Source organism: Catharus ustulatus, chromosome 8 (genome assembly GCF_009819885.2).
Source record: "Catharus ustulatus isolate bCatUst1 chromosome 8, bCatUst1.pri.v2, whole genome shotgun sequence".
NCBI classification, from domain to species: Eukaryota; Metazoa; Chordata; class Aves; order Passeriformes; family Turdidae; genus Catharus; species Catharus ustulatus.
Window position 1 is genome coordinate 15,785,302 of NC_046228.1, and position 14,808 is coordinate 15,800,109.

Sequence of the window (14,808 nt, forward strand, 5' to 3'; positions counted from 1 at the left end):
ACGGAGAGGGAGAGGCTGCGCCAGCCGCTGCCGTCGGGGCCAGGCTCCGGCTGCTTGAGGGGCGCGGGCAGAACGGGGGTCGCTGCCCCTTCCTCAGCCTCCCACCGCCCCTCGCCCAAGCCTGGCGGACAGCGGTGCTGGCGAGGGGCGGCCCCGCGGAGCGCAGTCGGCGACGCCCGGACGGAGCGCGTGTCTCTCGCTGGGGGCTACGGGGCAGGGGGAATCACCCGGCGGGATCTTAAAATTTAATCAGCGAAGCCCAGGTGGCGCTGCTCGGGCCGTCATGCCGCTTTCCCTGCCCGGGCTGTCGGGCACTGGGTCCCCAGCCCCGCGCAGCCCCGGCCGCCCCATCGCCCCCCAGTCTGCCGCCCGGCGCCAGCCCTCGGTGCCAGGCGGGACGCGAGCAGCGCGGCGCCACTTCCTGCTTGGCCATGCCGCGCTCTCGGCCCTGTCCTGGGCACGGAGCAGGAGCTTGGGCCGCCCCGCCGCCCACGCACTCCCCCCACTCGTTCCGGGTCCACTCAGGCGGAGCGCCCGCGCGGACTTTTCCAAAAGAAAGGTCCCCGGGCCGGGTGGCGGTGCCCGTCCGCTTGTTGCCTCCTCCCTCGGTCCGCGCCAGGGCCACGCTGCAGGGGTCAGCCCGCACCGCCACCGGCAAGCCCGAGAACCGGGTGGGGCTGTGCCGTGCGCGGGCAGAGGAGCGGGAACCGCTGCGGGAGGCGCCGGGCCCGCTGTGCCGTCGGGGCCCGGCGGGCGGCAGATCGCGCCCCGCTGCCCCGGGCTCCCCCGGGCTGCGGCGGTGGTTGATTGGCGCCGCGGGGAGTTCGCTCGGGGAGGCGGGGGCAGTGTTTGCCGGCGGGGGGTGGTTTCCCCCTTCCCTGGCCGGGCTCATTGGCCAGACGGCGCCGTGGCAGGAAGGGGACAGAGACCACGCGGGCTCCGCCCCGCGCCAATAGAAACCTATCGAAGGGTAACCCGAGCCCAGAGAAACCCGCGGCGGCGGTGCCAGCACCCAGTCGCCGCGGTCGGGGCCGGCTTTCCGCAGGGGCGGCCGGGGGCGCGGGGGTGCGCGGGCGGCGACCGCGCCATGCAGTACCAGCCGCCGGGCGCGGCGCCGGCGGCCCTGGGCGTCGGCGTCCCGCTGTACGCGCCCACGCCGCTGCTCCAGCCCGCGCACCCCACGCCCTTCTACATCGAGGACATCCTGGGCCGCGGCCCCGCCGCCGCCCCGGCCCCCCATTCCCTGCCCGCCCCGCCGCCGCCGACGCTGCCGTCGCCCAACTCCTCCTTCACCAGCCTGGTGTCCCCGTACCGGACCCCCATCTACGAGCCGACCCCCGTCCACCCGGCCTTCTCCCACCACCTCGCCGCCACCTATGGCACCGGCGCCTACGCCGGGCCCCTCTACTCCTTCCCCCGCGCCGTCGGTGACTACGCGCACGCCCTGATCCGGCAGGACCCCCTGGGTAAGCCATGTGCCCCCCCCGCCGCTCTCCCCGGCTGCCGCGCAGCTCCCGTCCCGTCCCGCCGTCGGGGCAGGGGTAAATGGGAAGTGCCCGAAAGCGGTCGGTCCCCTTTCCCGGCTGCCCCGCCGCTTCTCTGTGTTCCTCCGGGCCCCGTCTGATTTACAGTAAATTAAAAGACGTGCCGCGCTCCGGGTCTGTCAGCGAGACCACAGTGCGTGGCCGCGGTGACTCAGATTTGTTTTCCTTCAAACCAAGTGACTCTGAGAGTGTCCTTAGTAATGTCGCGTGTGGTTTTGGTGGGGAGTTTTAATTGTGCTTGGAGATCGCATGGCAGATCTTAGTCTTTCCTGCGGATGACTTGAAAAACAGTCGGGAGGCCGGCTCCGCTCGCTGAGGCCCCCGGGGTTCCTCCGCAGGTCGGTTCGGGCCGGGCCGGGTCGGGTCGGGGGCCCCGGCGGCCGCTTCGCGCCCTTGGCCCGGGGAAGCGACCCCTCTGCGGGGGCTGAGCCCCGTGCCCGGGCTGCAGCACTTGTTCTTAGGGATTGCAAAACTGGACCTGACTCACCACATTTGTGCAGTGAAAGAGGCTGACCCTTTCCGTTCATACAGGAAACCTTGAGCTCTCGATAGGAGTAAATCTGGTTTCAGAAGCTGTTAAGTGTTTTCCTGGCCGCCTGAAGCAGGCTCTTCCCCGGGAGTCGTGCACATTGCTGATTACTTTATCGACATCCTCAATACAGACAAATTCAGGAAACACTCGACTTCTGATAGCCGGGATCCGTTTTTCTGATATTGTTCATTTCCTCTGTGTGGGATGTGACTTTATGACAGCTAAAATAACCAGTTGCTTCCTATTTTTTGAGTCTGTTTTGCACCAGAATTACTAAAGCCTGACGCAAGCAAAATCTCGAAAAACAATGCAGCAAATTGCAAAGGGTGCAGGCAGAAAGACAAACAGCGTGACTCAGTAGCACTGGCCAGAGCCTCCTGCCCCGGGACGCGGCCGCGGCTCCGCAGCGGGGCTGGGTCCCCGGCGTGTCGCTGCCTGCACCGCCTCGCCCGGCCCGGGGCTCAGCCTGGCGGGCACCCGCGGCCTCTGGCGGGCAGACCCCCAGCCGAGGGTGGGGACATGGGGGCTCTTCTTGCTAGAAGCCCGGTGCCCTCCTGTTGACGCATCAGCCCTGCCCAGCCCCGCTCTCCGCAGGGACCCGGACAGTGGCTCAGAGAAAGGGAGACGGTTTCTTTAGGGCATCGCAGTGAAAGAGCAGAAGGAAGCGAAGGTCTTTTTTTTTTTTTTTTTTTTTTTTTTTTGTCTCTTTCTTTGCGCGATAGACCAACAGGAAACACATTGACGGAAATGTTGCCAAAGCCCGTAGAGTGACTTTAACTGGTCTCTCTGTTTGGCGGAGGGGAAAAAATCAGAGAGGGGAAAGATCAGAGTAGGAACTGGGAGAAATAAAATCAGCCGAAGGAAATTAGCGGGCCCTGGAGCCGGCGTGCTGCTAGGCCTGGTCCCGGGCACGGCCGGGGCTCCCCGGTCACTCGTGTCCGCGGCCGGCCGGTGACCCTGGCGCTGTGCCTCTCTTTGTAGGGAAGCCGCTGCTGTGGAGCCCCTTCATCCAGCGGCCTCTGCACAAGAGGAAAGGGGGGCAAGTCCGCTTCTCCAATGACCAGACTATCGAGTTGGAGAAGAAGTTCGAGACGCAGAAATACCTCTCCCCGCCGGAGAGGAAGCGCCTGGCCAAGATGCTGCAGCTCAGCGAGAGGCAGGTGAGGCCGTGCCCCCGCCCTGGGGAACCGCACCCCTTCCCGGGCGCTCCGGGCCCGCCGTGCAGCTGCTGTCCTGTCGGTGCATCGCTCCCGGGGACCTGGCTGGCTCGGGGTCCGCGGGGAAGGGGTGCCTGGCAGGTTCTTGCTTTTTGCTTGTGGCTTGGGTAGGGCTCCAGGCACCTACCAGCTCCGAGACTACCCCGCAACTTTTCTCGTTGTCGTTGCTCAGGTCAAAACGTGGTTCCAGAATCGCAGAGCCAAATGGAGGCGTCTAAAGCAGGTACGTAGATGTTTCTGTTTCTATAGAAATAAGTATTTTAATTGTCTTATCTTAAGCTGTGCTCGCCTATTCCAGGTTGTATGCAGAAGTCATCTGAAAGGCTGTTTAACCTCTTCACCTTGATTAAAAAGACAAATAGTCATGCTGGAATCCATGAGGGCTCATTCAGGCAGCACTAACGTTAAAAGCTTCTAATGCAGTTCCTATATCAATTATGCCCGTCTTTCACACACCACCTATTAAAACTCCACGCTAATTGTTTTGTAAACCCATATGTTGTTTAGCCAATTAACGTGGAGAAGATAAGTAATTGTCAGTAAATTACTTAGGCAGTTTTTTTGGAGAATATTAACTGGTGTTTTAAAACACCTTCTCTTAATAAACACAAGTCAATGTGTTTTGATAACATCAGGAGAAGACAGGTACAAACACCTGGTTTGTTCTGAGGAGCCGCATGGAAAATTGAGTAGCTTTTACTTTCCTTTCACAAGCAGTTATAGTGTATGAGGCTAAGAAGTTAAAGCAGTTTCCCTTACCTTAGAAAGCATGCTCAAGCAGATAATTTGGGGGGTTTTATGGTACATAGGGACTGTGCCTGGCTTGGAAAGACTGGGGTCCCTTGGCTCAAGTATTTTTGAAAAATTCCAACATTTTGGCCTGAGTCTGGCTTCAGTAAGTGTGATGTACACGCACATGTTTTACTGATAAAGTAGTCCTTAATATAAAACTAAAAAGAAAAAAAAGCTAATCACAGTACCATGCTCTAGAGGAATCTGTTCTGTGACCTTCGCCTGAGTTTAACTCAATCTTCAGTTGATTTTTTAGTAAATTCCTATTATTCTGGCAAGAGGCTGGCTAGGGCCCAACCCATGCCACAGTGTCCGGAGAGCCCGCTTGGGATCTCGGCCATTTTAAGTCATTTCCTCCTTTTCATTCAGTCACATCCATTTCTCCAAGCCTGCACGGTTATATCATGGGTACGTGTCTCTGCCTGCTCTTTCTTTTGAGTAGCATTTCATGCCCCCTTAGGGGACTGGGCTCTCCAGACAGGTGCCAACACAGGGCTACTCTTGCCTTCACAAACAGAGGTTTGGTTTGGTTTGGTTTTAGTGGTGAATGTTTTAATGTTGAGTTTTAGCTTAATTAGTAATTTTTTTTCCATTTGCTTTTGGGCCACTGATGGATTCAACCTCCCTCCTCTTGTTGTCGGGTGTAATTAAAGAAAGATCAGGGCAGGAGGAAGCTGTGTGTCGGTGTTTGTAGACTCATAATAAACATTTGCTTTGCTAAAGACAAAAGTTCAGAGATTCCTGGGCTCCAGCAGCTCCTGACTCTTTTGAAGTGGCTGTGATAACCATCACCAAGGAGCCTTATTCACGGCAGCAGCCCCTGTGGCTGTGAGGGTGTGGGATCAGAGCCCTCGCCCGGCCCTGTGCCACTCGGGCAGGTTTATAGGCAGGAGGCCCAGGGAGGCAGCAGGACACCTGCCTTTTTCTGCAAGAAACCCAAGGTGGTTTTCCCACACAGCAGAGCTGGAATTCCTGGGGCTCCTGTCTCTGTGGCCTGTAGTTCTGTACCAAGCAGGATTCTTTCATTGCAGGAGAACCCCCAGGCCACCAAAAAAGAAGAAGTAGAAGGTGCTGACAGTCACAGTGACCAAAGGCCGGAGAGCTGCCAGAGCCCTGAGCAGAAGGGTAAGGAGGTCTCTCTGGATGGCTCACAGTACACGCCCTCACCAGCCTCACAGGAGGACCTAGAGTCAGATGTCTCTGATGACTCTGATCAAGAAGTGGACATTGAAGGTGATAAAGGCTATTACACTGCTGCCCACTAACAGTCCCATGCAGAGAGCGGACCCTAACTCGGCTTGCACTTTACCAGGGGCTGGTTTGAAAAAATATTGTGCTACAGGAGAAAACTTCCACCGTTACACTGAAAGAAAAAAGCATCACCAAACAGACTAATTTTATAATAAGCAGAGAAGGAAAGAAAGATGTATTTTCTGCAAGCAGTTCAGTTTTGGCATCTTGAATTTGGTTAAAGGACCATGGTTTGTATTTAATTATTTGTAAGATATGTTTGTAGAATAATCAGTGTTCTAACTGGAATATAATCCTGCACCCTGTCCTTACTCATGGTGGTGGAGGGGGTCTGAATCAGCTGCTGTCGGTGATCAGGCAAAACTCTAACTAGTGTGGAAGTGAGTATGGATTGCAGGACTAAGCCCTTTATATGTGTAAACAAACTTACTTTAAATAGATTAATTTAAACGCCCTTTGTAAGCAGAGAAATGTTCTGTTGAAATAGGGAGGGATTTGACCATCCCAAGAAGTGCCTTATGCTCACAGCCTTTTATGTGCCATGGTGCTCTCTACTAGACATCCCTCCGTTTGTCAGGTAGAGTGGTCAGACAGATTCCTTTTTCTTCTTGTGTGAGTTGAAATGTGCCTTCTCAGATTTTTGAGAATTTTGCCTCACAGTTTGGATGATTCCATTTGCAGGAAAAAAAATTCTCCTTTAAAATATCTAGCACTGTTTTTTATGTATTTTGTATTTGAGGAGAAAATGCAGGGAGGGATAGGGCCCTGCTGCAGGACAGAAACTGGCAATAGCTGCAGGTCATAAGTGAGGCACGCAGCCGTGGGAAGATAATGCCTATCGTACACATATCTGCTTCTGTACATACTAGTTTTCTTTAAAAGTCTTGTGGTTTTATACCTCACATTGTTCATATTTTGTACATATTTGTTCAGTGTTAAAAAAAAATGACAGAACCTGGTATTTAATTTTTGATGGACATATCTGTGAAATAAACCTAAACTCTGCAACACTCGCCACTCTGGCTGTCCAGTTACTGGCAGGAGAAAACCCAAACCTCTCCTCTGCCAGGTGTGTTGTAAGTGGCTTTTCCCTCAGTACTGTGCCAGTCCTGAGCCACCCCGCAGCTTTCTGCCCTTGGTGCAGGAATCTCGTGTGGGCTCCCTGCTATATTTTTTTGCTGTGTTTCAGCCTTCCGCTGCGTGTTTCTGTTTTGTCCATGCCCGTGCCCACACAGGAATGGGCTCTATGACAGGAGGGGGAAAACGTGGCTGAAAGTGTGGGTGTTTACCCCCGAGTCGCCCTGACCTTGGGGGGCTGGAGAGGGGGTGCAGGCTGGAGGAGGACGGGGCCGGCAGAGCCTGCTGGGGCCGGGCATCGACCCCAGCCACGGCACATGCTGACCCACTTGAGTCAACAGTGGTTATTCATCGGCCTTTCTCCGAAATTACATCGACCTGGGGAAGGAGCGTGGGACCCGGGGTACAAGAATTACTTTCAGGAGCGGGCATCCTGGGTGGGTATTCAGCCCCTCCAGGTGCCACAGTGAGCAACCAGGGAACGGGATTTACATCTGGCCAAGTGTCACAGAGGCTTTTAGTGCCAAGAATTGTTTTTACATAGCAACAAGTGACTATCATGACTGGCAAGGGAGGATAGCCCTTAGAGCAGACACGATGTTGCTTCTAAGTGAGTTAATTCTTTGAGAAACATCCGCTGAGTTTTCTGAATAAGTGGCCTTTAACTTTTGTTCATTCGAAAACGGCGCTCATGAACGGGCCCGAAAGGACGAAGTGATGGGGATGTTCTGTGCCCCTGCCCGTGCCCGCCGTGCCCAGGCTCCGCTTGCATGGCAGCCCCGGGGACGCGGGCACCGGGCCCGGTTTAACGCGTCCCGTGACAAAGGGAGCTTCGGGGCGCTCCAGGGCATCCCTGGGGCTCCTCTCTGCCTTGGGGCCGGGACCGAGCCCCAGCGCGGTGCGCGCCCCGCGGGGATCGCTGACGGGCGCGGACAGCTCATAGCGGGGCTGCGCTGAGGAGGAGATCGCTTCTCCATCCTCCGGCTTTCCCCACGCTCGGGTTCCCCTCGCGGATCCCAGCGCGGGTCCCGATGGGGACGGGGACAGCCCACGGTGAGTCCCGGGAGCTGCGGGGGGGAGGATGGTGGGGTTGGGAGGGCCGGAAGCAGAGCAAGGAGCGCTCGGGAAGATGCCGTCCGCGTCTTTGTCTGTTTATCTGTCCCGAGCGATATCAAGGTGCACGAAACTGGCGTTACCTCGTCAACGCGACTTCGTGTTAAGGCTGTGCTTTCGCGTGGGGTTGGGGACACGCGTGGAGCAGAGCGGCCGTGACGGGCGGAGCCGGCGGCGGCCCGTGGGAGCGGACACCGGGCAAGCCCTATTTCCACGGGGGCTGATACCGGCGTTTCCGGCCGGGACAAGCCGGGAGCCGGCCGGGCACGGTGCTTTGGAGGGGCGGGGGCTCTGCCCAGGGCACTGCGCGGGGTCGAGTCCCGGGCATGTCTTACATCGGGGTCCAGGGAAGCCGGACTCGCCAGCCCGGGCGCTTTCCCCGCCGTGGGAGGGATTTGGCGGCTCCCTGCAGGTGGGGAGCGCAGAGCGCCGTCTGCAGCCGCCTGGCCAGGGATGTGGATTTCCCGGGTGTCGCGGCAGGTGACAAACAGCGCTGTAACCCAGGCCGGGCAGCCTGTATGTCCTTGCTCACCAGCCCACCCGGGGAGGGGGTTTAGGGAGGTAAAACACACCGCCCGAGCTGCCGGTCACAAGCAACACCCCAGCAGCTGTCCTTAATTCCTCCCAACTCGTTTCCACGCGGGGGACACCGACGTGGGCATGACCATGGTGGGGCGGACGAGTGTCCCTTCACGGGAAGTCTCTTATTTTTGGCAGGAGAAAAACAACCAAAGCACTTTACACCGTCCGGGAAAACCTTCGAGCCCCTTCCGTGCCACCCTGCTCTGTCCTGTTTGTTTGCCCGTTGGCTATTCCATGCCGAACTGGCACGTATGACCTTTCGAGCACAACTCCCGTCTTGTTTTCGACTTTTTTATCAGCCGATTCAACTTGAAAATGGTTATCATTTAGCAGAAAAACAAACAGAAAAGCACATTTTTGTAAGCAAAACGTTAATGATTGGAAGAATTGCACCAATTTCAGCTTGACAGTGTGTGATTAATCCTCTGGGTCAGGTACTTATATTTTTAGTCATTAGGTTCGTCGGCCTTTGATATGCAGAACTGTTTCTAGCCTAATAGGCTATCGACCGAGCCGCTGTGTACTTTGACTCCGAGCGCAGCGCGGCTCCCGGGCCCGCGGCGGGCGCAGCGCGGGATGCGCGGTCCCGGCCGGGCGGGGCAGCCGTGGCAGCGGCCGGAGCCTCCCTGCTGGCCCACGGGCGGAGCAGCTGGCCCACGAGCCGTGCAGCTGGCCCACAGGAGAGGTAGCCGGCCCACGGGCAGGGCAAGTCGAGCCCGTCCCTCGGCCAGGACACGCGTGGGGCTGCGCGTTCGCGCCCGCCGCCAGCGCTGCCGCCGAGGCGGGAAGAGGAGGAAGGCGGATACGCGATGTTTGCAAAGCAGGTCACTTTAATCCTTCACACTGAAATGTCCAGAGCCTCTTCTATTGCACAATAATAGGAAATAATAACTCAAGACTGCTAATTGTTTGCTTTCGCTGAAAAGGACCTTCCTGTGGTCATATCGGATAAAAGGAGTTTTATCCATCCACTCAATTCAGTGGATGACAAGAAATGGTATTAGGCCTGGAAGACATCTATTAAATGTCTCCTCAGAGGACAAAAAAAAAAAAAATCAGTCAGACGATAAATTCTATGCATAATACCTATGTATTTTTGTCTTTTAGCTATGCATGTATGTATGGAAAATACTAGTTTTTGAAGACACTATTTTAGCACAGGAGAAAGCTTCAAGACAGAGCTGTAAACCTGAAAGAAGTATGAACAGCAGGTCAGAGTATGCTAATCTGATTCAGATCAACTTTCCATTAACGTTTAGCACTGGTTTGGGCTTAGTAAGGACTTTGTCCAGGTCTTTGGTGACAGCAGCTTACCGAAACGCCTTTGCTGACAATTGAGTCTCTGTCTTATTTTGAAACATGGACCAGCTCCAGGCCTCCTGAGCATAGGAGGTTTGCTTATTCCTATTTATCCAAAACAGGAAATCAATGTGTATTTCTAAAATATTTCAGATGGTGCATGTCAAGGCCAAAAAAACTTTACACAATCATGTAAAAGCCTTATCATGCTAACTTAAGTGGCTCCGTTTCACAGCTCCATTTTCTGAGAGCTATAGACAAATGACTACGAAAATCCCGGGAGTCTCAAGCACATCCAGACTGTGCTACTTTGGTCACTTGGAGTTATACCAGCAAATTATTATTTGCTTAGCCTTTCAATTGAGTTGGTGACTTGTGAATTTTCTCCTGAATGTTAGATACCCACCCATGTTATAAAGGCATAATCTCTAATGGGACTAATTGAGAGGCAGATCTTTTTTCCTATCAGATTAATACCCATCTATGTCATTAAGCTTTAAAAATAAATAGAACTAACAATTTTGTTCGGGTTTGTTGTTTTTTTGTTTTGTTTTGTCTATTTGGTTTTTTTCTGTTTGTTTTGGTTTGTTGTTGTGGCCTTTTTTTTTAACATAGCAAAACAGAACCTGATATTAAACAGTCTGAGAGGCTTTGCTTATGCTTGTTTTAGAATTGTCATAGTGACATTTTCATTTTTCATTCTATTTTTTTCTTTCCTGAAAGTATTGTTCAAGATATCAAAGATACAGCACAATTCTAGGAAAGAGATATTCTTATATCTCTTACTGCTCTCCAGTAAGCTTGGTAGCAGCAAACCAGTGTAAGGATATGTATAAATGACTAAGAATTTATCTGCTGACTTTTTACAAGACAATTGTTAGAGTGGGTATGTGTGCAAGCACATGGGCTAGACATTTTCAAGTAGCTGTTTAAAGGAGTGGTTTTGATCAAGGGTTTTGTCTGAGTACATTTTGATGAAAACAAAGTCAAAGTGGTGGCCTGTAGGAAATGAATTTGTGCTTACAGCCAGCTAGAAAAACTGACGGCGACGGCTAAAGACAAACTGAACTTTGCATTTGTTGGTACAGTTTAGGCAAATGATTTGGTTAAAGGATTGAATGGGCATGAAAAATGATCGGCCATCTCATCAGCCTTAGGGAAGGGGCCATTTCCAGGAGACTTAATTCAATCAAGCTTATTTAAGGACTAAAAATCCCATCTGACAGACACATAGACCTCAAAACTTTTAACAGGCTGATTTCAGCAGGCTGAGTTGCAGTCAGTGAGGAGCCCAGAATATGACCTGCTAAAACTTGGCAGATTATGTCAATAGACTCTTAGTAGGTCTTGCTTTTGAAAAAAGAGTTCCTGACTGAACTAAATCTACTGAAAAAAGTATCCCTTTTCCCTTGTTGTCTAGACAGACCCTTCAGGGTTTCCCTGCACTTTAGTCTGTGCCATTGCTTTGAAGACCTGTGTGGAGAAAATTCTTACTGATCCTTTCCTGTGCTATTATACTCCTTGGCTGTTGCAGTGGGCATGCCATTGTAAGGAGTATTCTGTCATTGTCTAGGCAAGTATAAAAGTTGTATTTTTACAATGACTGAGCAAACACTTTTAAACACCTTTTAGCATTTGACTTGTCCTGTCTGTGCAAGGTTTCAAATCATGGTAGTCAAGTCTTGTTAGCTAGTATCTTTTAAAACACAGCTTTTATCCTAGTCTAGACATACTGAAAGTTCTTGTCCTGGAATACACCCACATGAGGGTAGAGCCGTTTTAAAATGAGTCAGGACTGCCCACTACCCTGCAATTGTATCTCAATGACTTACTGCAGCTATCAGGATAAAAATCACAGGTTAAAAGGGGAAGAAGTAACTTTGTTTAACACACATCAGTTCTTCCACTTCCTTCTTTGTGTAATAAGGAACTCTCTTACACAGCCAAAAACCTAATCTAGCACACAAAGTCAATCAGAGACCTGGAGTAGTCCTAAAGTATAGAAGAACCCAGTTCTGCAAAGGGATGAACCAGTGGCTGAGGTTACTTTCCAGGGCCTTATCCTGGAAGTTCTTCCCAAACGTACCTTGGAAATAGCCCAAGCTGCTGTAAGGAGTTTAGAGATGATAACCCTTTAAGGAAAAGGTGCCTGCACTAATTTGGTTCATTTTGGTTGGTGGGTGTTGAAGCCCTGCCAGCCCTCCAGAGAAAGTTTGGCTCATTGAGGATGTTTCGTTGGTTCATTCTGGGCTCCATGGTAGTAAGACACCAGATTAAATTTATCTCTGAGCATGTCAGTGCCAGTTAGATGTGGGCAGGAACTGCGAATGAGTTGCTCTGTTGGCTGAAAACAAACACAGGGCTGTATAAGTCAGGGTGGGAACAGCCAAGGGAGTTGAGCTGTAGTAGTAGAGGTTTCAGGGGCCCAGAGGCAAAAATAATGGAAAGGAACAGTAGCTCTGCAGCCCCATCCTGATGTGGGCGATGGAGCAAATCAAAAATTTCTTCTGAAGTTTGTCAAATAATGGAAAATTATTGTTTTGTGTAAAGGGCAGTCTGTCAGGGACCAGACTGAAGTTTTCCATCCGAGTAAGATTTTGGGATAAACTAGCAGTCATTACAATCCCTAGGAGATGGGTCAGATCTGCCCTGCAGAGCTAAACCCTTTTCTGTGGCTTTGGCCCTGGAAGCTCGCACAGACATTGGCTTGGTCACCAGTAATGCACACGGTACAATAGTGTCTCCTTGGTGCAATACCCCCTGCAACTTCATTCTCCAAGTGAAGCATCCTAATTTGATTCAGTGGAATAGCAGCAATAGTGGCAGCAGCAAAGATGGCAGCTCTTGGCAGTCTCTGCTGCCTGAACTCACCTCTGCTAGCAGGCAGGAGATGCGCAGCACTTCCCAAAAACCATTTCTGTTCATGGTACCTCTTTTCTGGGGAGGACTGAAGCCCATCAGATCATTAGTTGCTTTTGAAAATCTCAGTCAGAACCGTATGCCGATAGTCTTTGTGTTGTTCACCACTTCCCATGCTGTGGTACAGGAAGAGAATGCTGACACTGCAATAGCTGAATAAAAGACACCCATTTTCTGCCTATGTTACTCTCATAATGAATATTGTTCATGCTTGGTGCTGGTTTGCTCCACCAGCTACCCCTACCCCACACACAGCCTTTGGGAGTGTCTGGGCGAGTCAGGGTGTACTCACAGAAAGTGCAGATGCTGAATATCAGCATACGTTAGAATATATTTATGTCTTAATTAAAAAACTACCCAAGTACAGTTTTTCCTCCCTTTTTAACCTTCACCTGGTATTTTTGCTGTAGCAAATATATGCTACCTGCACACGGAAACAAATGTTTTTCTAGAGAAGAGAATTATGCCACAGAGGCCTGTGGATGACGTGACACCAGAACTCCTCTGAAAGCAGTGTGTGGTGTGATGCAACCGGCCAGCTTCAGAGTCTTTTGCAAAACAGAAGTTCCCTGTGCTTGAAGAAATAAATATCTTACATATTCACAGTTGTGGTTGGGGAAGGTGGTTTATATTGATTCATCATCAACTACTCCAAAATGAGATTGCTGTGTTGTAATACAACCCATGCAAGGGGTTTCCTGACCAAATTATTTTCTGTTATTTTGTATTTTTTTTTTCAGAGATGATACTTTTGCCTCATGACTGTCTCTTGAGCTATCAACTGCAGGATTCAATAACACAACCTGTACAATCTTATTTCCTATGTATATGAGGAATAATCTAGCACTGGCAAATAAGGCACACACCATGATACTTTAAAATGTATGTAAAGTATTAAGTTATTTGTTGGTAGCACCAGAACAGATGTAGGATAAATAATGCCATTAAATAACAAATGAATTAAGGCCTTATTTTTTCTTAGTTGATTATGGAATCTGCATTACTACATACTTTCCATTATTTGCAAATTACACCAGACAGATTGAATAAATGCTTTAAAATGGGTCCTGAACACTGGTTTAGAAACACAGAGGAAGTGGTTTCTTAGACAACTGCTACCCACATATTGATTTAATAACAGAGAGGTGGAGGGGCAAAGATGATTATGTTGATGTACTGAGCTGTTGATTGTTTAATTGAAGGTAAAATTTTTAGCTTCACTAGTCAATTACCTGATCTCATTAAGTTCTTAAAAATCACTAAAATACCATTCTGGCTGAAGCAGCTGCACTTTGCTACTATATTGTCTAAAGCATTAGGAAAATCATTTGCTAATGGTGATTAACAAGTGTAAACATGTGATATTTTTAGCATCCGAATAAGCTTTCTCCATGTGAGAGATCTTGAATGACTACCATGCACCAGGTATGTAAGGGCAAAGAAGGATATGAAATGTCTTTTTATGTTTGCTTAAATGAACCTTGAACTTCTAAATATTTTAGTTTTTTTTTCTATTCGAACCTTATCAACAGGGTGGCAATAGAACTAGAAAAGAACGATTTTTAATATTAAAGCTGTTTCAAACATAAATGTAAGAAATTACTCAGTGCCCATCAGATAACAGAGGTTGTTTTAAGGATAAATGTAAACTAAGACAGCATTTGGCATCCCTGTGGAGGAAGAAGCCCCATGCTGAAGGTGCTGAAGATGCCAGCATGACAGCACAAGGTGATGATGCTCTGAGGACTCCAGAGCAGGAAGGACAACTCATCCTGGGCCTCTCCTTGTTACTGTGGAAGTTGCTGAAAGAGGACTTTGCATAGCACCTCCTGAATTCTATATGCTATAGTGTGCACTGATGTGAGCACTGCTAGCAATCACTGGCATTTTTTGTATTTCCAGACATCATAGGAACACATTCTTTTGGGTTAACATTTTCATTTTGCAGGATGCCTGTCCCAGTAAAGGTAAGTGATCAGTCATACAGTATATAGAAAGCCTTTTCCAAACCTGTGTGGAAGGGTTCTGTGCTTGTGTACTTTGGGTTTTAAATCAGTTCAGAGAAAGACAGCTGGTTTCCATGCAGAGGGAATCTGGGATGAATTTCTTTATTCCTGCAAGCAATGTCACATGAGTCACATGAACCTGAACTCTTAGAAAGGAGCTAGACATGTTTTTCTCTCAGTGCAAAGATGTAACGAGGTTATGAACAAGTCCCAGAATGAGACATGAAGGAAGACCTGGGTTGTATTTTCCTCCCTTCACAAAGGGTTAATGAGACATAGTAGTAGTAGAGAAATAATTTAGAAGAAATTCAGTAACACAAAAACTTCCCAGTTTTTGGGGATACGCTCACTAATGTCTGGTTCTAATTCTGTGCCAGTCCACATGCTACTTAAAATCTCTTTGGAGTGAAAAATGACTGTCAAAATATGAAAAAGTGACAAAAGCACACAGCACTAACAAGGAAATGTGCCAGTTC

At 50.3% G+C, this 14,808-nt stretch overlaps 1 protein-coding gene across 1 annotated transcript; it reads left to right on the top strand.

The window, feature by feature from the left end:
• Window positions 1-999: 999 nt before the first annotated feature.
• HHEX (hematopoietically expressed homeobox) lies at window positions 1,000-6,346 on the top strand. Its single transcript, XM_033065867.1, has 4 exons — window positions 1,000-1,466; window positions 3,058-3,236; window positions 3,466-3,516; window positions 5,117-6,346. Exons 1-4 carry the CDS (start codon window positions 1,088-1,090, stop codon window positions 5,348-5,350), a joined length of 843 nt encoding a protein of 280 aa, XP_032921758.1. The 5' UTR covers window positions 1,000-1,087; the 3' UTR covers window positions 5,351-6,346.
• The last annotated feature ends 8,462 nt before the right edge of the window (window positions 6,347-14,808 follow it).